The 25,127-nt window shown below is 38.9% G+C and overlaps 1 protein-coding gene across 1 annotated transcript in view; it reads left to right on the forward strand.

The window, feature by feature from the left end:
* Positions 1-25,127, forward strand: part of mybpc1 (myosin binding protein C1) — a 32,210-nt gene that overhangs the window by 6,780 nt on the left and 303 nt on the right. Inside the window, exons 3-34 of the mRNA XM_040147177.1 lie at positions 11-82; positions 1,499-1,714; positions 2,772-2,819; positions 5,395-5,436; positions 6,031-6,072; positions 6,894-7,004; positions 7,615-7,763; positions 7,849-7,966; positions 8,068-8,116; positions 8,854-8,910; positions 9,837-9,845; positions 11,694-11,860; positions 11,989-12,121; positions 13,931-13,939; positions 14,288-14,412; positions 14,529-14,634; positions 15,231-15,397; positions 15,589-15,754; positions 15,833-15,939; positions 16,029-16,165; positions 16,605-16,764; positions 16,858-16,962; positions 17,050-17,238; positions 17,822-17,956; positions 19,243-19,410; positions 19,577-19,665; positions 19,745-19,940; positions 20,129-20,268; positions 20,373-20,532; positions 21,065-21,201; positions 21,962-22,148; positions 23,542-23,580. Of these exons, the coding sequence (XP_040003111.1) occupies positions 11-82; positions 1,499-1,714; positions 2,772-2,819; positions 5,395-5,436; positions 6,031-6,072; positions 6,894-7,004; positions 7,615-7,763; positions 7,849-7,966; positions 8,068-8,116; positions 8,854-8,910; positions 9,837-9,845; positions 11,694-11,860; positions 11,989-12,121; positions 13,931-13,939; positions 14,288-14,412; positions 14,529-14,634; positions 15,231-15,397; positions 15,589-15,754; positions 15,833-15,939; positions 16,029-16,165; positions 16,605-16,764; positions 16,858-16,962; positions 17,050-17,238; positions 17,822-17,956; positions 19,243-19,410; positions 19,577-19,665; positions 19,745-19,940; positions 20,129-20,268; positions 20,373-20,532; positions 21,065-21,201; positions 21,962-22,148; positions 23,542-23,561 (3,716 nt within the window). The 3' untranslated portion in view covers positions 23,562-23,580. The remainder of the gene's footprint in view (positions 1-10; positions 83-1,498; positions 1,715-2,771; positions 2,820-5,394; positions 5,437-6,030; positions 6,073-6,893; positions 7,005-7,614; positions 7,764-7,848; positions 7,967-8,067; positions 8,117-8,853; positions 8,911-9,836; positions 9,846-11,693; positions 11,861-11,988; positions 12,122-13,930; positions 13,940-14,287; positions 14,413-14,528; positions 14,635-15,230; positions 15,398-15,588; positions 15,755-15,832; positions 15,940-16,028; positions 16,166-16,604; positions 16,765-16,857; positions 16,963-17,049; positions 17,239-17,821; positions 17,957-19,242; positions 19,411-19,576; positions 19,666-19,744; positions 19,941-20,128; positions 20,269-20,372; positions 20,533-21,064; positions 21,202-21,961; positions 22,149-23,541; positions 23,581-25,127) is intronic.

The following is a 25,127-nucleotide window of genomic DNA, read 5'->3' on the forward strand; positions in this document are numbered from 1 at the left end:
ACATGCTCAGAAAGTGTTGCCCCAGACAGTAACGGTGTCCTGCCCCTACCTGAGATTTCTCTGGAGGTTTCTCCACCCCCAGGTGGGTAACCCTGATGCCCCCTTCACTTGCCCCAGAATGTTTCATTCTTTTGCACATCACACTCACATCACGTGTTTGTTTGGTGTGTGCCATCACAATTTTTTATCCATTTAATTCACTCTGAGAGGCCTGAAACTGCACTTTTCTTGTGGAGGTATGATTGTTCAATACACCGTATGTTCACACAAAAAGTTGATTAGGCTATTAGGTAATTAGCTTTAAGTGAGCCACCCCACTTACTGTGCACATATCCACATGCCCGCACTGCTCTACATGTACTTGCCTTGGTTCGTGGTGCTGTCCCTAACCAATGCCTTGGCTGCTGGTGTATTTGTGTGACTGTGTGACACATTGAGTCATCACACAGGAGGTATGCAGTGGAGGGAATGCAGAAGTTGGGTTTTACTGACTCTGTTAACCTCAGTCGAAAGCCAATATGCTAATATGGAGCACCAAAATTGCTAAAAATAAGTAAAAGGTTTAGAGCAGAAATAATCAGTCAATTATTCTACTATTGAATTGAAGTAAGATTAATCAGAGATGATTTTGATTATGGATTAATCTTCTTTTTAAGATGAATTGCTAAAACTTCTCTCATTTGATCTTATAATTTGAATATTAACAAATGTATTGGTTTTCCTAGTCTTCTATGATTATAAATTAAATATAGTTATAGTTTTTAGTTTTGCACGGTTGATTGTTGAACAAGAAAAGCCTTGGGATCTAGAAGCTTGTGATGGGCTTTTTTTGACATTCTATAGACAAAATTATTAATCAGTATATCAAGAAAATAATTTAGGTTATCGGATGAGTCAATAAAGAACATCAATTAAAACATTTTTTTAAAGGTGTTCTCTCTTTCTTTTTACCAACCAAGGAAGTTAAAGTAAAAGTATAAAGCTTTATGTATTTAGTTGCACTGTCCATTTTAACTATTTAACTAATTATTTTATTTATTGATATATTCAGGTACATTTGTAACTTAGATTATTTTATAACCTTTTTCTGGATTTTGTCAGTTTTGGCTTCCTTATTCTAAATTTAACGGTGCATGCAATTGGGACATTTTATACGTTCTGTGCAAGTCAGTAAATCCTCGCCTCCTTGATCACTTTACAGTATAAATATGCTATGACCAGATAGATAATCCATTGGCATAGCCCATCACAACACAACCACCATGGCATACAACATTTTTGCTTCAATAATTTATTTTTACAGTATTTTGGACGTTTATTGACTTTGTTGATTTTGATTATCTGATTTTGGATGTCAAATTTCAGCTTTTGAGGATTGTGCCTATCTGGTCAATAGCTATTTATACCCACCTCATTTCAGCAAGCATTGTCTTGCAAGGCTGCCAGTGTTTGTGCTCGATGCTTGCTGCTCCAGCCTGGCGCTTTGTCTGCTGTACAGAGGCGGTAGCAGAGGGGAAAGAGCCAGTAGAGACTGATGGGAAGAAACCAGAGCCCCCGGAGCCTGAGCCATTACAGGCTGTGGTGGCTCAGGAGCCGAGTCCCACTGAGAATGGCTCAAACCAACCACAGCTTAGTGGGGATGGGGTGAAAGAGAAAGCAGAGTGCACTAACTCTGCTGTAAAGGAAGAGGGCCCTTGCTCCACCCCCCCACCGGGTAAGTATTCCCCTTAAATATGAATCAGTCCCACGTCTCTCCTAGTCAAAGTGCGTGTTTGCCCACTACATGGCTAAGCAGTTTGGCAAAACCCGCCTTTTTTATCTTACATAGATAAAAAAACAAAACAACCTAGAGTTACTTTCAGTTGAAAGCTAATAGATTACCTTTACTTTCCTGCTAAAAATGCTATGGACTTCGTTCTCACTGACTGGAGCCATGCATTGATTTATAATTTGCTTTTAAAACAATGCTCTCATTCGAATTTGGCTCTAACAGCTTGCAGACTTTAAAGAGATACAAAGTTATTCTTGCACCTGAGGACTTCATGGTGCAGTGGCACAGTAATAACTGATGCAGTGTCTAAAATTTCAGATTTCTAAGGAAATAAAGACTAATATAGACTAATAAACAAAGACTAATAGATGAAGTACTGGTTAAATCCTGAAATGGCAAACTGAAGGTGATGCAGTTTGTGTGCAAGGTGAGTCATCAAACTCAATTCATTATTCTATAATCCAGAAACATGAATGTGTTGACAAGAGAGTCAGCTGGTTTTCCTCTATCAGTTTTGTTTGCACAGTGGCTTCAGCTGTATTGATCTTCATGGTGTACAGCCAGAGAAAACACAGCTCATGAAAAAGCAGATTCTTTGAAGTTACACGTGATTCAAGCTTTCTGTTTCATTTTCAACTTTTTATGATGCACCAGTGTGTGTGCACGCACTGCAGCTTGTGCTTTTGTTACGGCTGCTTGAGAAGCTCACGGCAATGAGTACAACGAGCACAAAGCTTTTCACACAGTTACGATCATACAGTTTCACCTCTCAGACATACAGTAGTTATGTTTTTACAGGGCACAAGCCAAATTGTCAGTGGATATTTTGGTCTCATTCGTCCTGTCCAAGAGCTGCATGTCATGATCCATTCAAAGTCTTGTCTCGCATGTGATCGATGGCCTTGTTGGCCTGCCCGTCTTGTGTCTTGCTCACCTCCAAGTGATGGACTTGGAGCTTTTTGATAGGCGGGTCTATTTGTCAATGACACCTTTATTGCAGATGATGGTGATGATGCAGCCACTACCCCATCCCCAACAACCCAAGCAGGTTGGTACCCATAACAACCCTTACTACTTCCTAATTTATTCTTCTTCACCTTACTCTTTGAGGACGATTGCAATGGCGCACTTAGGATAAGTTAGGCTCCCATCAACGCCCATCAACCTAGGAGTGCTTTGAAAATTTTGAGGGGAACGCCAAAGGACTCTACAGTTGAATCACAAGTTACCGGTATTTTTTGTATGTTAGTCGGTCAGTTATATCGTGGGGTTATATTTTTGTCCCAGTAGTGGCAGGGGATTAAAAAAAGGAGGTTTGTGGCCAGTGTTTTGGTCTTCAACAGCTGAAATGGTACACATATTTATCCGTACGGATGTTCATGTCAAATTTGTAAATATTCTGATGTTTGTCGGTGCGCTGACATACATCAGAATATATTGAGTAAATGTGTGATTTCCACATGGAAAATGCCACAGATTAAGTCCTACAAGCACATCAACCTTTATTTATTTATCCAAAATGAAGGTATAGATGTGTCAATGATATTTCACATTTATATATGACACATACATGGATGCTCTTTTGCTTATATGCATATTAATACAAATGCACATTATTGGTTAATATTTTTGATATTTGCAATATCTTGTGTATCTATTATAAGTAAATGCCATTGAATTCCAGCTTTTGTTTGTTTTCTGTGGCCCAAAAAAGTCTGATAGGAGTGAAAATTCAAACATTTTATGAATCCCCTCCAACTCCAGCCTCCAGAATTATAATATGAATTTCAAATCAGTGAAATTTGTTTTGATCTCTAGCTACTGTAAGAGAACAGATCAAGCTTACAAAATGTCTCAAATTGTTGTGGGCCATGAGAGGAGCATTGAGGGGTATTCCTTTTTATGCTGATACACTTTATTTATTTATTTGCTTTTGCAAAATACTCTGACATTTGGGAAATATGCTTACTTGCTTTCTTAACATCATTATCAGTTTCATCTCTGTGTGTTCAAGACTAGCTCAGTGACGCACAGTGCTAACCTAGCTTAAACACTGGAAACAGAAGCAGGAGAAACAGCTTGCCTCTGTCAAGAGGAAAAGAAAATACGCCTTCCAACATCTTTAAAACTATCTTACTCAAATGTTTATAAGTCATACATTGAGAAGAATTTGTACATAAGACAGAGTTGTGAAAAGGCACCTTTGATGGAGCTAGGCTAACATAACTTTGCCTGTGCAGTTAGTCTTTACCCCAAGTTAAGCTAAATAGTGCGGCACCACTGAATGTACAGAGATGGAATCGTATCATTATATTTCTCTTCCCTTCTAAATCTTGGTAAGTCAGCAAATAATTAAATTTACCAATATGTCAGAGAATTCTTAATTATATTGCTTATATTTTAAGTTCAGTTTCTTATTTATATGCCACCGTTTGGGACTGTCTCAGACACAATACTCGATGCTTCCCATTAAAAAGTTTAAAAAAACGGCTGCGTGGGAAAGTAAACCAGAAATACAGTACACTTGCCAAACCAACTTGTTCCTTGAAGCCTCTTGTCTTGTAAAACCAAAATATATGCTTCATCAGAACAAACTTTCGATAAAACATGTATTACTCTTTTGTGTGGCTTGTTTGGAGTTTGCTTAGCATATTCTAAGACAAATCAGGATCTATAGCACTTGCCAATAGAAACTGAAGCCTCAGATTTTAACAAAGTTAAACAGTGAATACTTTGGTGGAATCAGGAAAAAGTACACATCCCATGCAATTTACAAGCATTGGCAGCGTGGGGACTTTTTTAGTTGTAATCTCTGCTATCTAAAATTTTTTTACAGTGTTCACACCTCTCTAGATATGTCTGAGTTAAGTGTGTCCCACGGATGTATTACAAGAACTGGATACTGTAATCAAAGATAGCACCCACTCACTTCAATGAAAACTTCTCTCTTGGGGAATAAGCCTGAAAAAAAAAGTTTTCTAGGTTTCGGCTTTATTTCCAAGTTGTGGGGCCCACTGCACATGCACATTAGTGTTTCCCCTGCTGGCCCCTCTCGCACGTTCCCGCTCGTCATATGGGCAATAGATTTGGATGTCACGAAAATTAAACTCACTTTTCTAGGTTCTTTGAAAGTTTTACAAATATAAAACCACTATTGATTAAAAAGTGTTGATAGAAAAAGTAAAAAGGGACTGAACAATTTTATACAATGGTCCTCCCTAGACCAGCAAGCTACTTGACATACAGTTGAGATAGGCTCTGTTGTAAAGCTGTATTTTTATTTATTAGTCCATTTTCTCCTCTTTATGGCGCACCAAGCCAGAATGGGTGCATTACTTCCCCTGCACTCGTAAACTTGCTTCAAGTCACGAAAATTAAATTTATGCTCTACTGTAAGTGGTTTCACAGACTACGGTTTTACATGAGAAAAGGCTTCAAGGATGAGGGTTAAATGAAACTAAAATGAAAAAGACGGGCGCGTGGCCACTTCCCTAAGCTTGTGAATGGAAAGCATCCAGCAGATAATCGCACCCACCCTGATGTAGACACAACATTCATCAGACCATCTAAAGTAGCTGAGTTTATCCTGATTAATTTCAATGATAACTGTGCTTTCTTCACAGAGGATGCCAATTCACTCAAGAAACTCTCAGTTGAGCTGCCTAGTAAGATCCCTCTGTTAAATCCTACCACCATTTTAGTACCAACCAAACCAGTAGCTCACTCTAAATCAGAATGACCCACTGTCTGAACATAGGAAACATGTGAGAGACATGTTTATTTTTAGATGTTTTTGTGTGTCTGGAAGTTAGCTTTTCAACAGACGGAAGTGAAGATGCTCCAAATTTCCTTGCTAACACATTAATATACACCAGTTAAAGGACTGATGCTGTTTTTTTTTTTTTTCTCCTTTTAATTTTAATTTCAGGGTGTTACATGATCATGTGTTTTTGTTTTCTGCGCACATAAATCGGCATTTATGTGAATACATCTGGAATTCTGATCAATATTATCTAGGTTTTGCACTTTCAATCGGCAATCAGCATTCAATCAATATTGAAAATATAGTCTGAAAGCTAAAAAAAAAAGCATAGAATAGATTTTTTTGTTAGACTTTTGATTCAGAATTCCTCTGGCCATTGCTTGCAAGTCTTTAATTGCTTGTTGCTTTTATTTTTTATGAGTGTGTGCTTGCTTCAGTGGACTTTACAGTACTATTCTTCACAATATGCTGTAAATTTCTCTCTGTCTTTGTTTAGATGATAGCGTCCCTGTGCCAGCCATGGGGAGAAAAGACTCAGGTAATAAAGTGGCAGTCAAAAAAAGACTCTTATAGTGATTATGTTCATTTTTTTCATACGCTCCAAGAGGAATTTAGACTGATATAAAGAAAATCGCTTTCTTTTTTCCTACATAGCTGGTAAAGTCAAACCTCGCTCAGTAGCTTTCCAGGTTCATTTCTCTGAAGGCTATGTTGTGCAATATGAAAAAGACTTTTTTTTCCTTGCCCCAACTCCTGTCCTCCTCGCCACATGTAGGGCATGATGGAGCTTTTGGAAAATCAAATCGACTTAAAAATTAGCAGGCAGCATTTGATAGACAAAATTTTGTCTGTGGTGATATTGCATAAGACGTGAAGACCAACCCAGACAACGGTAACGACATCCACGAGATCTGGATAACAACTACAACAGTGTGATTCATCCACATTCAGACCTCCAGGATCGCACAGAAGAGTGGAGCATCAGGAAAATAAAGATTTTGGAAACACAACGAGTATTCATTATAAATAATATTTTGCTGAACAATTCCCTTAAACATGGTCTGTAATAGAAATTAGGCACCCTTTCTGTGTTTCATATTGTCCGTTTCATGCTTTCCATGTTGCAAAGAGCTTAAATTCTGCTGCTGTATGAGGTGTGATTGTTGAAAGTGAGAAAATGTCTTAAAGTGTGCGTCTTTTAGTCTCTCTGTCTCTTTTTGTATCTCCACTCTGGTAAGACTAAAACTTTCAGGTGAAACGTGAAAGGTGGGTATATGAATTCCTAACTGTGTTATTCTTACACAGTGGCAATGGAGATCTGTGTGTCATGTACAGTATGTGTTTCTCCTAACTGACCAGTGTGGTCTCTGGGAGAGGGCCAGGCCCCAGAGGAACTGGAAAAGCCCGTTGACACCCCACCACTATCCATCCTGCTGATAGAGAAACCTCAAAGTGGCACCGTCCCTGTGGGTGAGTGACAGCACAGCAAATAGGTCTTAACAAGGAAATTCAAAGGGAAAATAGAGAGGAAATTTCACACATTAATATGATTGTCATAGGGTAGTGGACAGCCAGAATATCTGCTGTATTCATTCTTCTTCTGAAAAGCCTTCGATTAGCCTAAGCAGCCTTTTTAACTCTTGCTGACCATAGCCATTGTTTTGACAATTAATGTTATGTGTAATATAATGTATTAATGTTACATACTAAAATTTAGTACAACAGTAGTAGCAGAAGTAGAGAAGCCATTTAGTCAGCAAACTGATTCAGTTGTGTCCGTTACGAAGCAATATTTACAGTTTGCAAACATTAGCCACCGTGAGCTACTGGTCAGGAAAGACCAAGTAAGACTGTAGCAGCAAAACCCCTGAGTGTACTAAACTGAGGAACAGTGCGTTTTAGGGCTTATGAATTTAACTTTTCATCCGCAAGAGGAATATGGTATTTCGCCTTTCAGAATTTACACAGTCTAGCTTTAAGACATCTTCCAAGGTGAAAATAGTCTCAGTGTCATGTGCAATGTGACTGTTATTGTGACTTTAATGATTGATAGGTCATATTCTACTTTCTGTGTCCAAAGGTGGAGACATCACCTTTGTTGCCAAGGTGGAGGCCAAAGATCTCCTCCGCAAACCCACTATCAAGTGGTTCAAAGGAAAATGGATGGATCTGGCCAGCAAAACAGGGAAGCACTTACAGCTGAAAGAGACCTTTGACCGATTCACCAAGGTACTGTACAGCAAGGAGCTTGTGTGCACCACATTACATGTAAAAGGTGCTACTATGCCAATTCCTATGTATCACCCCCTGGCAGATCCACACTTTTGAGATGAACATCATCAAAGCCAAAGAGAACTATGCTGGGAGTTACAGGTGCGAGGTCACCTACAAGGACAAGTTTGACAGCTGTTCCTTTGACTTGGAAGTTAAAGGTTTGTCAGAGCAACAAAGTCCATTATATTCATCTTCACATATATGGGAAAAATAGCACAAAATGCAGACTAGCATATGTATTGTTACTGTCTTGCAGAAGCTGGACAGGGCTCACAGCATGTTGATATTCGATCAGCTTTCAAAAGAAGGTAAAAAAAAAAGGACGTGATGCAACTCCAAGGCATGTAGTTATATTCAGGAGGAGTCAACAGCGACCATTTTGAATTCAACAGTATTTCTTTTCGTATTTCATTTCATCTCTTTTCCTTTTTTTCTCTTCAAATAAACAAACTCTTTCAGTGAATAGGATCTCTAACAAATTATCTATACTCATAAATACTCTTGAAACATCAAGAAAAGAGAAAGTGCTGTTCCACGAGGCACAACTGTGAACATTTCACCTTCAAGTAATATTACTGTATCACATATAAGTGTGACAAGATGGTTGTAATAATGTCATTAACCTTTCTTAAAGGTAATTACAAATCAACCACCTGGCTCGATGTGTAATTAAAGGCCAACTCTTGCATTTTAAATCTCCCATCAAACAATGTGTCTGAAAAGCAATGCAAAGCATCCCGGTTTCATTGCATTATCACAATGTTGCTGCTCAGTAATGTTGCCTCAACATTGCCTCAACATTGTGGCAATATTGCCTGGGACAGCTCTTGATTTGTCTTACACAAACCACCTTATTTCAAGCTTTTATCCAGAAAAGGCATTAAAAGGGGATTTTGTGTAAGCGCCAATCGTGTTAGCTGGGAGCTAACGCATCGATTGACGTCAGAGTCTTTGCTTTGTGTTGCTCTTTTAGCATTGTTTTCTAGTGCCTGTACCTGTTTCATCTCTGATTAAATTTTTATTAATCTCTCCTTGTTAACAACAGCAGTGAAGGACAAGAAGATGCAGGGGAGCTTGACTTTAGTGGTCTCCTTAAACATAGGTGAGAATCACATCCCAACCCTGAGTGGATTTTGTCCTTTTCAGTATTTTTAAGCCCATTTTTGGATGTGCTTCTTTTATCTTTCTTTCAAATCTTTTGTAAATTTGGTTTTTATTAGGCAACTGTATGAGTGGCAAGTACATGTCTACATTTGATACATTATGCTATACCAGGGGTTTTCAAAGTCTGACACTGTGGGCCCCCCCTCAGATAAAATCGAGACAAGCTGCAGTTTTGTCATGCTCATTATTGTTCTTTGTCTTACTTTGATTAGAGGGAAAAATCACACTTGTTTACATTTTGGCAAACTTGCGTCATTAGAAGTATGGCAAATTAACTATCACCAGTTCCTGTTTTGTAGCTATCACTGGATTACTTTGAAGCTAAAGAAAACTTATAAACGAGATGAGTTTCAGACAAGTTCCGGAGTTGTAAGGAGAGTCTTTTTCTATGATTTGCAAGCCGATTCATGGATGTTAATTCGCGATGGGCATAGGAGATGATGATATCCTCAGAAAGTGGAGGTCACAATGAATCTAAAAATAAGTGCATAGTATCTGAGTAGTCAGATTTTACAGAGTTATGACCCTGAGAAGGAGTCCTAATTCTGCCGCAAATTTTCAGAAATTGCGCACTAAAAGTTTGAAAGTACCATAATTTCCTTTCAGCTCATGCAGTATCTTTGCAACTCCCACTGCACCCCCCTAAAAAACTCTCCCCCTGGGTGGCGTGCCTCACAGTTTGAAAACCTCTGTGCTATACCAAAGCTGCTGCGGTGGCTCAAAAGAAACACCATAATTCATATTTGAGATGATACAGTGCAGCGTTGCAGTGTCAGAAAAAATAGACCTTGGCAGTGACACTGTTCACTGGCGAAATTATACATTTATTTTGGGCTTGTCTCTTCTTCTCCCCTACATATTCAGAAATCAAAGGTTAGTAGAGAGAAAACCATAGGTTTTAAAACGATTAGACCTTACTGCGGGTGAGTACTGTAATCCTGTAGAGTCCCCAGCATGACATGTAGCTTTATTGATTTGGACGCGCAAGAGTGTTGGCCTACTGTAGTACGGTAACACTTCATTTGAAGGCAGCATTCCTAACTGCTCTGTCAGCAATCAGTAATGATGGAAACGGGCTTTGCATCATAAACACTCTGAGGTGACTGCTCTGCATCAAGCCACAAAGTCAAGCACCACCTTTTTGAGGCAAAGGGCGCCATTTTGGATCATTAATGATGTGCTACTGGGCCAAGGAGAAATGATGCTGTAAAATAGTGTTATCGCTACATTGTCGTTTTATTTCAATTTAGAAATATAAGACAAATACCACCATGTTTATTTTGGCCTTCTTCATAATTGCCTGAAAATAAACAGATGAGAAATACAGCAAAGAATGGAATAATACTTTATGCTATTCACCTCCAACCTTTCAGACATTTGGGAAAATGTCTATGAAAGAAAGGACTGACTGAATGTTCTTTATATGAACTAATGGATACATTCATGTCCAGGACATCTCCTCTAACATCTCCACTAACATCTCCTATAGACATACTCATCATCTAACAGTGTCAGAGCATCTCTGAAGTGATCACTCAAACCAACAACAAACAAAGGGATGGGCCAGTTCACAAGAGCAATAGGAAAGACATCAAAGTCTTCATTAAAAAATCTTTGCTGCAGGTTTCCCCTAAACCCCTGCATGCTGCATATCACGTTATTACACAAAAAAGTCAACCATAACCGTGTATTGAACGACACATTTACAAGAACGAAATCTCTCCTTCATTGATCTGCGTCTGCTCCTGTGTGCCAGATATGGCCAAAGGCACAGGGTGGATAGATACTCAATTAAGTTGACCTAACTTTGACAAACAAGGCAGTCATGGCAATGAAAAGGCAAAGACAATTTAAAATCAACATTTTGACACTAATATTAACTTTTATAATGAAAAAGCACAAGCCAACCTTGAATTGTTAGGCATTTATTTGCAAAGCAATGTTCTTACACACCAACAGGGCCTTAACTAGTACTGAAGACGCTAAGGTCGTGTCAACTGTACTCTTCCCTGGGAATTTGAGGCCTTTGGCAACCAGGCTTCATCTATATATATTTACTGCAAGCCTTTGCATTCAGTGTTGCTAAATGCAAAAGTGTTGCATCATCAGTCATCAAACTGTCTTTTCAAGAGGCTGGTTAGATCAGTGTCATTGTTTAACAAAAAAAATGTCTTGAATTATTTTAACCCAGCTGTCAAGTAGTTCTGCACTAATTTATGAATCACTTCATTGATCACCATCCATACTGATTTTTCTTAAATAGGGGTTATCTTGAACTCTTAGGAGGAAATCCTAGGCGACAGAAATCCATTCAAAAAACATGCAGAAACAATTAACCCGCAACAACTTCTAAACAAATTAGTCAACACTTCTGTGTTTTGTATTAACAGTGCTGTTACCCTGTCACCGTTAACATATGACTCCAAAGCCTGTGTTAACACACAGGTAGACAGCTCACCACGCCCATCCCTTTGTGTGACATGTCCTGAGGAACGCTCTGCAGGGCAATAGAATAACATTATAATAGGAAAATATTATTCCAGTTTTAGATAACGTTAGTAAAGCTTTGTGTCTCTGAGACCCAAATGGAAAGCTCCTAGCTTTGCCAGTGCTTCTAAGCCCCTTATCCTAGAGATTAATGAGTAGCTCCTCAGGACACGTTGCAAACACCAGCCTGTGACTCCTGCCCTCACATTGTCCCTTCATATACGGCACCACTAGGGAGCCAAAACAGCAGGATGACACTCCAGAGGTGGATGTGTGGGAGATCCTGAAGAAGGCCCGGCCAGACGAGTATGAAAAGATTGCCTTTATGTATGGCATCACAGATCTGAGGGGTCTGCTTCGGAGGATGAAGAAGATCCCAAAAGAGGAGAAGAAAAGTGAAGGTAAATAAATCAGTGTTTACGTTGAAGCAGAACTCAACAGTAGGAAAATCGATCTCGTTGTTAATCTCAAAAGGAATACGCCGACTTTTAATGACCTTTTTTGTAACCTTAATTTTTTCTTTTCAAAGCTTTTGCAAAGAAGCTGGAACCAGGTTACCAGGTGGACAAAGGTGGAAAGATCCGTTTAGTGGTCGATCTGGCTGACCCCACTGTTGAACTGAAGTGGTACAAGAACGGACAGGAGATCAGGCCCACTCCCAAGTATGCAATGATCTTCTATTCTGTGTGTCTTCTATGTCTTCTCCCTTTCAACACTGCACAAATGAAAGTCATTTCATAAAAAAAATGCCTTTCATTTGTGGGCGACATATTTCTTTACCGCTTTTCTGGTATTATGTGTTTTCATTTTGTTACAACTCAATGGTTCACATGTTTTATTCCACACACAGAATATTCAGTCTTTGTCCTAATTTACTTAAGCTCACAGGCATATCACATGTGTGAGGCCTACATTCTTACAAATACCCCAACAGAAATATATTGGAACTTAATAGTGGCTTGGTAAGACCTGGTAAGGTTTCTCGTGTAACCTTATATCACCTTCAACTTCACTGTCTTCATTCCACTGCACTGTGAACCATTGCCAGCTGATGCCCAGTGAACAAATAACATTCTCTCGACTCTAATGTGGCTCTAATCAGTTTCCACACAGTCTCACGCACACACACATTAGGATGATTATGAATTCACTGGGCTGTATACAATAATTGGCCTCAGAGCTACATTTGGTTGTAAATGCAGTGTATGATGTCAATTGTTGCCATTAACTGTTGTATATGTCCTCCTCTATGCAGGAAAAAGGTGGTACCTCCTTCACAGGTCTTTAACCAAATCGGGCTTTGGAACAGATTTAAAAAATGCCAAAATCACATAGTAAATGTTGATAAGGATCACGTACTTAACAACAACAATCCTCTTATTATGTAGGTGTCATGATTTTTTTTTTCAAATCTTCAGTTGCTGAAAGGATGTGAGTAATTCAAAGTATCTTTTTTAGTGCCGTTCGTATGTATTGATTAAACGTGAAGGATAAAAGTGAAGACTCAGGAGTCATAATACAATACAAAGTGAGCAGCAACAACAAAAAAATTTGAATTCTTGAATAGCAGTATGACAAATCTTCAAGTTAAGATTGTTTTGTCAAAGAAAAATACTTATATATTCCTGTAAGAAGGTAGATATTTTTAAAAATGCTAAAAGTAATATTGATCTCTCTCTCACGCTCTCATCAGTTTTGTTTTAGCAAAAATGCTCTGATAAACCCCCGGTACAAACACCAAATGGCAGACAGACAGAGTTTAGCAACTAGCTGGTGAACATAGTGGAACATTTAGCAGCTACACAGCCAGATATTTCCCTCAGGAGTTGGTGGAGACCAAAACAGAGCTAAACGGAGAGCAAATATTGTGGCCAAACAACACTCCAAATGGATGCTAACATCTGTGGGAAGTTTAAATAAGACACTGTTTACCCTATCAATTTAAAAGCTGGTGATGTGTCATAGTCTAAAAAATAAGGAAAAATGTTTTATCTCGTAAGAGGGTAGCATATCAATCTTTGCTTATAAAGCTAATACCAGTTCCAACTATAGTAATACCTAATTGAGAGACAATGATTCAGCATTTAAAAGTGGTTGTTTGTATAATCCAGAATAGAATAGGTACTAGGATTACAGATTTATAATCTAAAACGGTAACCTGACACACGTTAACTCAAAGTTCTGTTCAAAGCCGTGCAAAGTTAAAGCCATCTGGGAGGTTATTGCTGTTTTCTGGCTTTGGTCTCCTGGGGCATTTTCTCCAGGGCTCCCTGTTCGGAAGACCTCACTATAAAACACTGTCTGTTTCTCTCTTTTGATCCTCTTCTTTGTTGTAACACTATTGTTGACTGCATACTGTACCCCTCCAGGCATGATGTCTCTCTGTCTTTGTCTGTCTGTCTATCTGTCTGTATTATCATGGTGCTCCTTCCTGTCTGTGGCCGCATTCTGGCTCCACTGCTGACCCTTAGTCAAAGGAAGTAAGTCCATCCATACAGTCAGTTTTCATTTCTCCATGTCACAGTTTTGGTGTAACCCTGCATCCTTTGTCTAGTCTGATTTCTTGGTTTGTACAGTGTATTTGGTGCATGTTGACTGAACAATGACAATTCAATTTTATACACAATATTGTATTGTCATTTTAAGAATAACCTTTGGTTTCTGTAGCCAACAACTTTTGTGATAACTTTACCCTTCTTTCCCTTAATATCTTGGAATAATATCCATTCCTATGTTAGGACTACTATATATTAGCTAGTATATTGCTTTATACGTTCCCACAGTTTCTTTAGGTGACCATTGATGTAACTAATGGACTTCCTGTTTAGGTATATTTTTGAGCATAAGGGCACGCAAAGGATTATGGTTATCAACAACTGCTCCATGAATGATGATGCAGCCTATTCTGTAGCTGCAGGAGACGAGAAGTGCTCCACAGAGCTGTTTGTCAAAGGTATCTCGATTAAATGTTAAGATTTTTGAAACTTAATAATTAAAGATGTCTGAAAAGTCGTACAAAACTAGCTAATCAATCTGACTTCAGTTTCTTCTTCCTCCCTTGTCTTACAGAGTTGCCAGTTAAGGTAGTTAAAGGTCTGGAGCCTGTGAAGACTACAGTGAATGAGAGGATTGAGCTGGAGTGCGAGGTGTCAGAGGAAGGTGCTCAAGTCAAATGGTAAGACTATAAAAAAATACTCCCAATCATTATATGTTATAATGTTTGGGGGTATCTCTCAGCCTTTGCAATGCGTTTCATATTTTACATCGCCATGTATGTCTGTACCTGACAAAGAGCTGACTTGGGTTCAAAAAGTTGTCTTTTTTCTAATGTGATAAAATAAAAAATTTAAAGGGAGAATCCAGTGGTGTTGTGAGTCGTTAAGAGGCAGAAATCACAATTCCTAATTTGAGGTACACCAGCTCTAACAATGACACCAAGTTGAGATAAAAGCTGCAAATTCAAAGCTCAAAAGTTTATTTAGAAAGAAATTTGTTATTTGGTTTTAATTTGGTATTAGTATTTTACCCAGTAGAGTATAATAGGGTAACACCGGTCAACAGAATATGCTAAAATGTAAAATTTATCAACAGGCAAGCATACTATCCAGCCTATAGGTGGGGGCAGTTTTTCAGGGAAATTCCTCCAGAAATCAATAACAACTTAATAACGTAAATTAAACTCTTTTAGCTCCTGTAAGTTGTTTGCTGCTCATTTACCCATGAAGTGTGTGTATATGTATTGAGTATTTATGATGCTCCTTCCTCCTTCAGGATGAAGAATGGTGTTGAAGTTCCAACAGGAGTGCGCTCCAGATACCGAGTTAAGAGTGAAGGAACCAAACATTTCTTGGTGATCGATGACGCCTCCAGAGAGGACACTGGGACATACTCCATCATGGCCTCTGGCGGAACATCTGAGGCTCACGTACAGGTTGATTGTATGTAGCATCTCTTGCTTTTTTTTAAATATATAAAGTATATATATATATATATATATATATATATATATATATATATATATATATATATATATATATTTATTTATTTTTTTTCAATAGTTGCTTGCTTTTCAAAGAAATTGGTACTAATATTGTGCACTCGTCTGTTTTACCTCTGTGCTTTTGTTTAGTGAAACCACTGAAGATCTATCAGGACCTGCAGGATATGACAGTAACGCTGGGTCAACCCATCAAACTGCACTGTGAGATCTACCCAGGCAACGTGCCAGGGCGTTGGTACAGGAATGGACAGCTGATCCAGCCCAGTGACCACATTAACATCATACACAGAAATAAGTATGTCCTCTCTGTTAAACTCAGTCAATCAAAAAAAGTTTCAAACAGCTGATAAGCAACGTCATTTTGGTTTTTCAGGGTCCACCGACTTGAAATTGGGACCAGCTCTCTTCACGATGCAGGAGATTACACTTTTGTACCTGAGGGATATTCACAAAGCCTCTCTGCCAAAATTCACATCATTGGTACACAAACTATTATTCACTGGATTGGAGTTTTTTAAATCTTTCTATAGGTTTTCTCTGTTTCCATGATCTGATTTCATTTTTTCCAGACCCTCCAAAGGTGCACTTGGACAGCTTGAACTTCCCAGATAACACTGTGACAATTGTGGCAGGAAACAAACTTCGCTTGGAGATCCCCATCAGCGGAGAACCATCACCCAGGGTGGTTTGGATGAAGGGAGAAAGGGTGAGCTTCAGTCTTTTTAGTCTCACACTCTTCTCAAAGATAGGCCTAGTGTTATTGTTACTCTTTTCTTTTCTTTTTTTTTAAACTGTCAACAAATCCCAGCAAAAGAACAAATCCAAAGTACATCACGACTTCCCTATCCTATCTCTAGCACTCAGGCCCAAGCCCATTTGTTCTTACTGAATATACGGTCAGAAATATATAGTTTCATTTTTAGGATTAGATAATTTCCTAAACAGGTGGGAACTGTACGTCTTATCAAACTTCACTCCAACAGTAGTAAATAGTGAATTTGTATTCGACTATTTTTCAGCAGTGGATTAATATCCATTTGGAGCCTAATGCTTTAAAATGTCATCAGTTAGTCACCAAGCCTTCTATTTTATTTAATTTTAAAGGCACAGAATATATGTAATTGTGTCGGTTTCTTTTGTCTCAGGTCATTCTTGAGTCAGGCCACCGTGTCCGAGCTGAAACATACGGTGACCAGACCAGCCTGACAATTGAAGTCACAGAGAGGGAGGACACGGGGAACTACAAGATAGTCCTGCAGAATGAGGCTGGTGAGGCAACAGCCAGCATCAAAATCAAGGTTGTAGGTAAGAGATCACAAAACACTTGAATCAAAAGATGACAGACAGGATTGTAAATTTGTTTCTTGAATCCTTAATAAAAGCTTGCATTGTCTATAGACATTCCTGACCCTCCAGAGGCTCCAATGGTCCCAGTGGTGGGTGGTGACTGGTGCTCTATGACATGGGAACCACCAAAATATGACGGGAGTTCACCAATATTAGGTAAACATTGCATCTTATTTGCTACCACAGTATAAATGTGTTTGTTGGTTTTAAATGTTTCAAATGCTTTCTGAATGTCCTTTAAAGGTTACTTCATTGAGAGAAAAAAGAAACAGAGCTCCAGATGGATGAGGCTGAACTTTGACCTGATCAAAGAAACAACATTTGAACCCAAGAAGATGATTGAAGGAGTGCCTTATGAAGTGCGGATCTTTGCAGTCAATGCTATTGGCGTGTCCAAGCCCAGTGAACCATCTAAAGCCTTTACTCCCCTTGGTGAGTAGCCCAAATGGCTCCACTTAGCAGTCCAAACACTGGTCTTTGAGCAGTTACTGTCAATAATCTGTCCAGGAAAGTATTACGCCCTTACATAAGGCTTCAGTTTATATAACAACCGTCTCGTAATAATGGGTGAAATTTTGAACGTGTGGGCCTATGATTGTGCATGTGCGATCTGCCCTTGGCATCCCGGCAACGCAGCTGTTCCTCCCCATACCCCACCATCCCAAGCATTCTGACTGTGACCTCCACTGGACATGGAGGAGCTTTAGAGGATATTAAATATGTCTTTATAATGGCTGCCAAATCATCTGCGGATTAGAGGTTTAGGAGATCAGGTCTGTCAGAGGGTTCAATAGGAGTTAAGTATGGTTCAGAATACAGGAATAGATGGCAAGAACAAGGACTAATGAGACCTGACAGGGAGATTGATAACATACCAGCCATAGACAGAGGCGCCTTGCTCATGTGCAGATAACTTACCAAAATGGATGTTTTCCGACCTTTTTCATGTCCAGTGTTGGAAATCAAATGAATAGCTATGACTCTACTGATACCTGAAACTTCCATCTCCTCTCAGCTGTGACCAGTGAGCCCACTATGCTGGTTGTGGATGACGTTACCGACAGCACAGTGACTGTAAAATGGCGCCCTCCTGAAACCATCGGAGCTGCTGGTCTGGATGGATACTTAGTGGAGTACTGCATAGAAGGAAGTGAGTCAACCTCAAATCTACTAAAGGCCCCTTCAGACTGTATGATTTGAGGCTGCCCCAGACAGTAACACCAATGACAAAGCTCTTTCACTTGTGACCACTTGTACTCACATTTTGTACGACGTTTCAGTCCCCAGAGCTTCATCAGGTACAACTCACACAGACAAACAGAGGGCACCAGCAGGACTTCCCAGCATCTATGTAAATTAATCAAGTCACTGACTTTTTCTAATTGTTAATTAATTAATCCATTAATTGTTAATTATTAACAAGAATAATGTTTACAAATGTCAAAGCATAGACTAATAACATAGATACATTATCTATTATTTGACAGAATACTTTCACAGCATCACAGAAAAATGTCAAATGATTAACCAGAAAGGTACAATCATACAGTGGAAAATAACAAGTGTATTGCATTTTACTACTATATTGTTATTATGATTATATTATTATACATACTTGTATATTACATTGTCCTACTAAAAAAATCAAACATGGCAAAGTTGAAAAGTATTATGAAAATATTTACTATTTGAATAGGTTGAGACCGGCCATTATTTTCTCCAAAAACATTGCGGAAAAAAAAGAAAATCAAAAATAGAACCTAATATGAGAAAGCTCTGTGTGGCAATATCAGACTGATAAGATGATGATAAGGTCCATCTTATCAGCCAGGTGAGGCCGTCCCAGGTGAAAGCTGACAATAATGAGAGAAACATGGTGAAGTCTTTGGATGTCACTGAAAACGCTTGTACTAGAATGCACTGAGAGACAAGTTCATCAACAACCAATTTAGAGCTTTGGTGACCAAATACAGCCTGTGTTGAAATTTGGACAGTGTCAGATATTTAGTACCTAATTCTCACAATGCGACCGCTACTACAAACCTTTTCTACAAACTAAGCAAATATGGCATACGGCATGAAATGACACAGAATACTCTTGCCACTTTGTAAATATACACATAACTACCAAATTGTTGCGTAAATGTTAAGGAGGCATTGGTATATCTGTTGTAAACACCAGTTAAATTAATTTAGAAAATTGCATTGCTGTAGATGGATGACACAAGTTTTAAAATTTACATTGTAGCCCTACAAATCACCAGACAGTGTGACATCCAATAAACCTGTGAGATCCTTGTCTTCACACAGTGTATAGGGACCTTATGTTTTCTGCACACATGTCATAACCCAGAGGTAGACATGAATCAGAAAATTAATTCAGTGCTGCTACCAAATTGTTTTTTTTAACTTCACTGTTTTTTTTTTTCCCTACAGCTAATGATTGGGTAATATCCAATAAGGAGCTGACAGAGAAAACCAGGTACACCATCACTGGGCTGAGCCCAGGATGTAAAATCTTAGTTCGAGTCAAGGCCATCAATGCTGCTGGATCGAGTGCTCCAAGGACCCTTCAGCACTCTGTCCTGGTGAAAGAGGTTGTTGGTGAGCTCTGAGAAGTTTATAATGTATTGTATGTTCCACTGCAACATGCCATGGAAGTTGGATATTTTGGATGAAAAGGTTAAATTGAACATCAATTATGACATGAAAAAAACCCCATCTGGAATCATTCCCCAACAACACACGTTCTGGTCTATCTCTTCCTCAGAGCCACCCAAGATCCGCGTCCCTCGACACTTGAAGCAGACATACACTCGTAGAGTTGGAGAAACAGTCAACCTTGTGGTGCCATTTATGGTAAATCTCCCAGTTCCATTGATGTTATGCATGTCTGAGAAGAATACTAAACTCATGCCGCTCTGTGTGATATCTGTAGGGCAAACCCAGGCCAAAGGTCATATGGCTGAAGGAGGGTAAGCCCATAGAGCCTTCCCATGTCAGCATCCGTAACTCAGAATGCGACAGCATCATCTTCATCCGTAAAGCAGAACGCAGCCACTCTGGGAAGTATGAGATGACAGTGGAGGTTGAAAACCATGTGGACACAGCTATTATTGACATACAAATCGTAGGTGAGCAAATGGATCATGCTCTTAAACAAAATTATTATTAAAGCACCATTATTTTAACTTCTGATAGTACTTCAGAATCTAATAATATTAATCTATGTTCATAACATTGTCTCTAACAGTGTTTATCTGGAATTTTTCCATTTTTCAAGACCAAACTTGCAGCTCAGTATCTTTTCACTTTTTATTAGACCTACCTGGACCTCCCCAGTGTGTGACAATTGAAGATGTATGGGGAGGAAATGTGGCTCTGATCTGGACTCCCCCGAAAGATAATGGCAATGCCCCAATAACAGGCTATACCATTCAAAAAGCAGACAAGAAGACAATGGTAGAAGATGAATTCATACTATATTGAAGTTGCACGAGAAACATGCTATATATACAGTATGTCTCTGCAGAATTTTCATCACATGCTTTACCTCTGCTCTTCAGGAGTGGTACACATGCATTGAGCACTACCATCGCAGCTGCATCACCATCACAGAGCTAGTGGTTGGGAATGAGTACTTCTTCAGGATCTTCTCAGAGAATATGTGTGGCCTGAGCGAAAATGCCACCCAAACCAAACAAAGTGCCCTCATCGTCAAAGAAGGTACCACTGACTGTGATATTGGCCAGTGAAAGTGTGTGAGTTTGGCTGTATGAAGGGGTGGGATATGTGAAAAAAATTGTTCTTGCCTGTTAAAATGGTTACTATGATTGCATATAAAGGTTGTGTTTTGACCTGTAGGAGCCAAACCTCAGATGTTACCTGACTTTAAAAACTAGTCATTTCTGATGAGGGAAAATGCTTCCAAAGTGAAAACTCTGGAACAAGTCACACTGATCTCCCATGTCGAAGATGTTAAGGAAGCTGTTGCTTAATTTGCCTACTTCTGTTTTCACAGCTGTTGTCTGAAAGGTACTGTCAGTGATGTTTTCCACCCTAAAGTGAGCCCATCTCACTTTCCAATCTAACAGGGGTCGGGCTATGACTGACAGGCCCTTACACCTTGGTGTTTCAGTTTCAGCCGATGATAAATAAAGAACATTGTCTTTCCCTCATCACATAGGGAATTCCCCACATGATACCGCTCAGCGCCAGTATCATGCACAACCCCATTCCTTTACCCTTCCCCCCACAGGCTTGCAGATGAAAATGCCCGAGTACAGCGACCACGACTTCAAGGAGGCGCCAAAGTTCACACAGCCGCTGATCAACACTTTTGCCATTGCTGGCTACAATGCTACTCTTAATTGTAGTGTCCGTGCCAATCCAAGGGTAGGTGGGAGGACAGCAGGTAAAAATGGTGCATTTATAGTCCGCACATAATACTCAGGTAAATATACAATTTGATCTTGTTGTAGTATAGCACCTATTCTCTACCTGGTGTGCCAAAACAAAAAAATCTGAAGACAGTATTATATCAAATTTAAAAGGATGGGTCCAGTTAATTGAAACTTGGATCTAATTTTTACAATTTTGGCAATAATAATAATATTGTACTCACCAAGTTAACTACTGAGTTCGGGAAACATTACTAAAAAATAAGAGTTTTTAAAAACCTGCCGGTTAGTAAAAACCTATTAGACATAGAAAATGAATGAATGGAATAACCAATAAACCATCTCACCTTTTCATGTGGTGAGTGTGATAGTTATGTTGATGTAGTGGTTTAAGGATAGTGGCAGCAGCATACAGGATAGCTCCATAATCCAGTGTAGTTCACTGGATTTTCTATAATGTTTTTTCTTCTGTTTTGAAAGGAGAAACAATCTCTGTTCAGGTACAAGAATCCAGGTTGAATCTTTAAATTGTAGTGATGCTGCTGGGTTCTCTGGTCTCAGCAATTACTTGGGTGAGAAAAAGTTATCAAAAAATGATGGACAAAACTGCAAAAACAAGATCCAAGAAAAATCATTTAAGATTAAATGGAATCTAGTATTAAAACTGAAGGGTTATACAGTATCAGGACACTTTCTCCAATCTGTCTGCTGAATTAACATCATCATGCCGCTGACGTTTCTCTGTCTGCCCGCAGCCCAAAGTGATCTGGATGAAGAATAAGATAGCCATCCTCGACGACCCACGCTACCGCATGTTTAGCAACCAGGGAGTATGTACTCTGGAGATCAGGAAGCCCAGCCCCTATGACGGTGGTTTGTACACCTGCAAGGCCATCAATGACTTGGGAGAGGCCCAAGTGGACTGCAAGCTGGAGGTCAAAGGTCAGTGTGGAGCAGGAGGCCAATCATGTTTGCCTCCCTGGGTCTATGTCTGAGTCTGGTTTCCCAAAGTTGTTCTTGTTTTCTTTCTCCATTTTTTTCCTGCTGTTTATTAGCCATGTCTTTGCTGAAATTTTAAAGCGTGTCTTCCTTTTGAGGATCTTCTCCCTATTCGTCTGCATATAAAAGACAAACCAGTGAATCATTTACAAATACAATTACAATCTGTAAAGAGTGTAGAAAGTCAAAGGCGACTTTGGGAAACCTACTCCACCAGGGTACCATATAGCTTGAACTGTGTGTTACAGTCTACAAAATGGCTGACCGTATAGGCGGTGGATATGTAAGTATCTGGATTGGGTTGCACCAGCTATTCATAAATTCACTTTTGAGGTTTTGTGTAGCCGTTCCTAAGTTCTTAGTGACTAATAGCTAGTTTCAAACTGGTGATTTACTTAGTCGGTTTGCACCATTAAAACTGAATTTTGACTTAGCTAGAGTTAGGACGTTAGAAATGTGTAAATCAGTTGCTAGGAAACATCTGTAACTCTGTCCAATCAAAACCAATCAACTATGTAAACAGAAAGTTTAGTATGGCATCAGGAACTGTAACATAACAACCAAAAATAACAGCTTTATTAGGCCTAACGATATATTAAACTTAAGTGCCAATTACAAGTACATGTATGCATGACTATTTTTTACTTTTTATGACTTGAACTATTTTTGATAATTCATATGTTCAGACATGAAGAAATATGTGTGCCAGAGTTTGTAGCATTCATACAGTTTAAAATTAATGGAAAATATCCAATGATGCTGACCCAGCTAATGTTATTTGGTCATTTAGACATATGTTATTAGCATAACATTTTGTAATTTGAGGTATATTGTGTTTTTATCATTTGTCAGCTCAGATTTTTTAAACATATTCCATATTTCTTTTACACTTCACTCTAAATGGGTCATATTTTAGCAAGCTAATGTAAGCTTTGTCAGTTAGATCAATTAGCTATACCACTGTTACACCTGGCAGTTACTGGTTGCAAATAATCTTTATGTAGGAACTAACTTTTGTGATTCAACCTGTTTTAATTTAATGATATGTAAATCTCTACCTGTAACTTTAAACTTGGAAGGGTTTAAATTTATGTACATCTGGTGCAACGGGATCCAGGACACCATTTTAAAAATGGATACAAATAATGATATAATATTAATCTGTTCACGTGTGTGTGCAGTGTACATAATATCTGGTGACACTTCTCCATCACCACAACCACCACAACTCCTCATATAAAAGAGTTCAGTAATACCTCAACAGTATTCCCTGGTGCACACATATAACTCCATGTAAACATTTTGTTAACCCCTCTTCTCTTCTTTCTCCCCCCAGTCCAAACTCAAGAATTGTGAATGTATGTTCACATACAAGGTAAGCTTTCATATGGTTTTGGCATATGAAGCTTATGTCATTCATTATGCATCTTTCAGCCAGCCTTCTTAACCTTGCTTTTCTCAGTCGGTGGGACAGTAGCAGCTTTTTCTTCCCCAAGAAAACAGGACCCGCAGAAAGGACATGTGAAACTGAGCTTTAATAAAACAGGATTGGCATGACAGCTTTTGCTGAATGATTCCCTGAGATCCCCTTAGCTGGCTGATTTTACCAAGCCTGTTTTTAATATTTAAATTGAAATTGTGTGAATTTCAAGTCTGCCTCTCATGTAACTTGAGCCAGAGAAAAGGTGAGTAAAAAGAGTACAAAGGTTTGCAAAAATGTGTAACCTTTGCCAAGAAATCCAGAGCAGCATCTGTTGGAACATGAAACTGAGTTTTATGCCATTTAGATATGTCTTTTTCTCTCAGATGCTGATGAATGAAATCACACAGGATCAAATGAAGCGAAGAATCACTGGGTGTTTTCCAATTTGTGATTGGAACTGCCTGATTAGTGAAGACAGCACGTTTCCCCATTGGAAGCTTTTGCTTGTTGCAGATGACTGGAGGCATTATTCATTAATCTGGATTTTTGCACAGACCTTTACATGCATTGTATTTCAGTGGAATCAGCTATGACTTTTCTCCTAGTTCTGCAAGGCTGAGCAGACTTAAGCTTTGTCCCACTTCCCTACTACACACTAATTGTAAACAGGTTTTTATTATATTGTAATAAATATAAAGTAGAATTTCAAAAAAAAGTCTATACACTAGAAAGAAAACGCTTTATTTTTTGAGTGTGCTGTTGATGCACACTATTGTTCTACAATGCACTGCACTGGAAAATATCAGAACAACAAACAGCTTTGAGAAGACCCCGGGAAAAAAACAGACATACAAACAAAAAAACCAACTATTAAATCATTGAAAAAATACAAAAAAATTTTGTTGTTGGTTTGGAAGTTTGATTGGCACTGACATTCTGAAGTCATAGCTGAAATGATGCACCAGCACATGTATTGAATTGTTCATTTTTGTCTGTTTGGATGGCAATGTCGGACGGTCAGTCGGATCACCACTTTGGTCCAGGCTGAATTATCTCAGCAACGGCTGGATGGATTGCCATGAAATTTGGTACAAACATTCGTGGTCCTCAGGGGATGAACCCTGATGACTCTGGTGACCCCCCGATATTCCATCCAGCGCAACCAGCAGATCAAATTTTTCACCTATCCAGTGAAATATCTGAATATCTACCAGATGGATGCGTCCTTGGTTCCTAGACAAATGAATCGTAAGGACTTTGGTGATCCTCTGACTTTTCCTCAAGCGCCACCATAAGGTTGGCAATTCTGGTTTTGAGTTAAATGCTCAAATTCAGCCTCAGCTGTAATATGTGTTCAGCACTAATTAGCATACCATCATTTAAAGTTGAGATGACGAACATGGGAAGCATATACGTATTCTTAGACAAATATTATATAGTATGGAATTGGGACACTGATTTAGAAACTGAGTGTGCACTGTGTACATGAACTATCCTGA

Source organism: Xiphias gladius, chromosome 2 (genome assembly GCF_016859285.1).
Source record: "Xiphias gladius isolate SHS-SW01 ecotype Sanya breed wild chromosome 2, ASM1685928v1, whole genome shotgun sequence".
Taxonomy (NCBI): Eukaryota; Metazoa; Chordata; class Actinopteri; order Istiophoriformes; family Xiphiidae; genus Xiphias; species Xiphias gladius.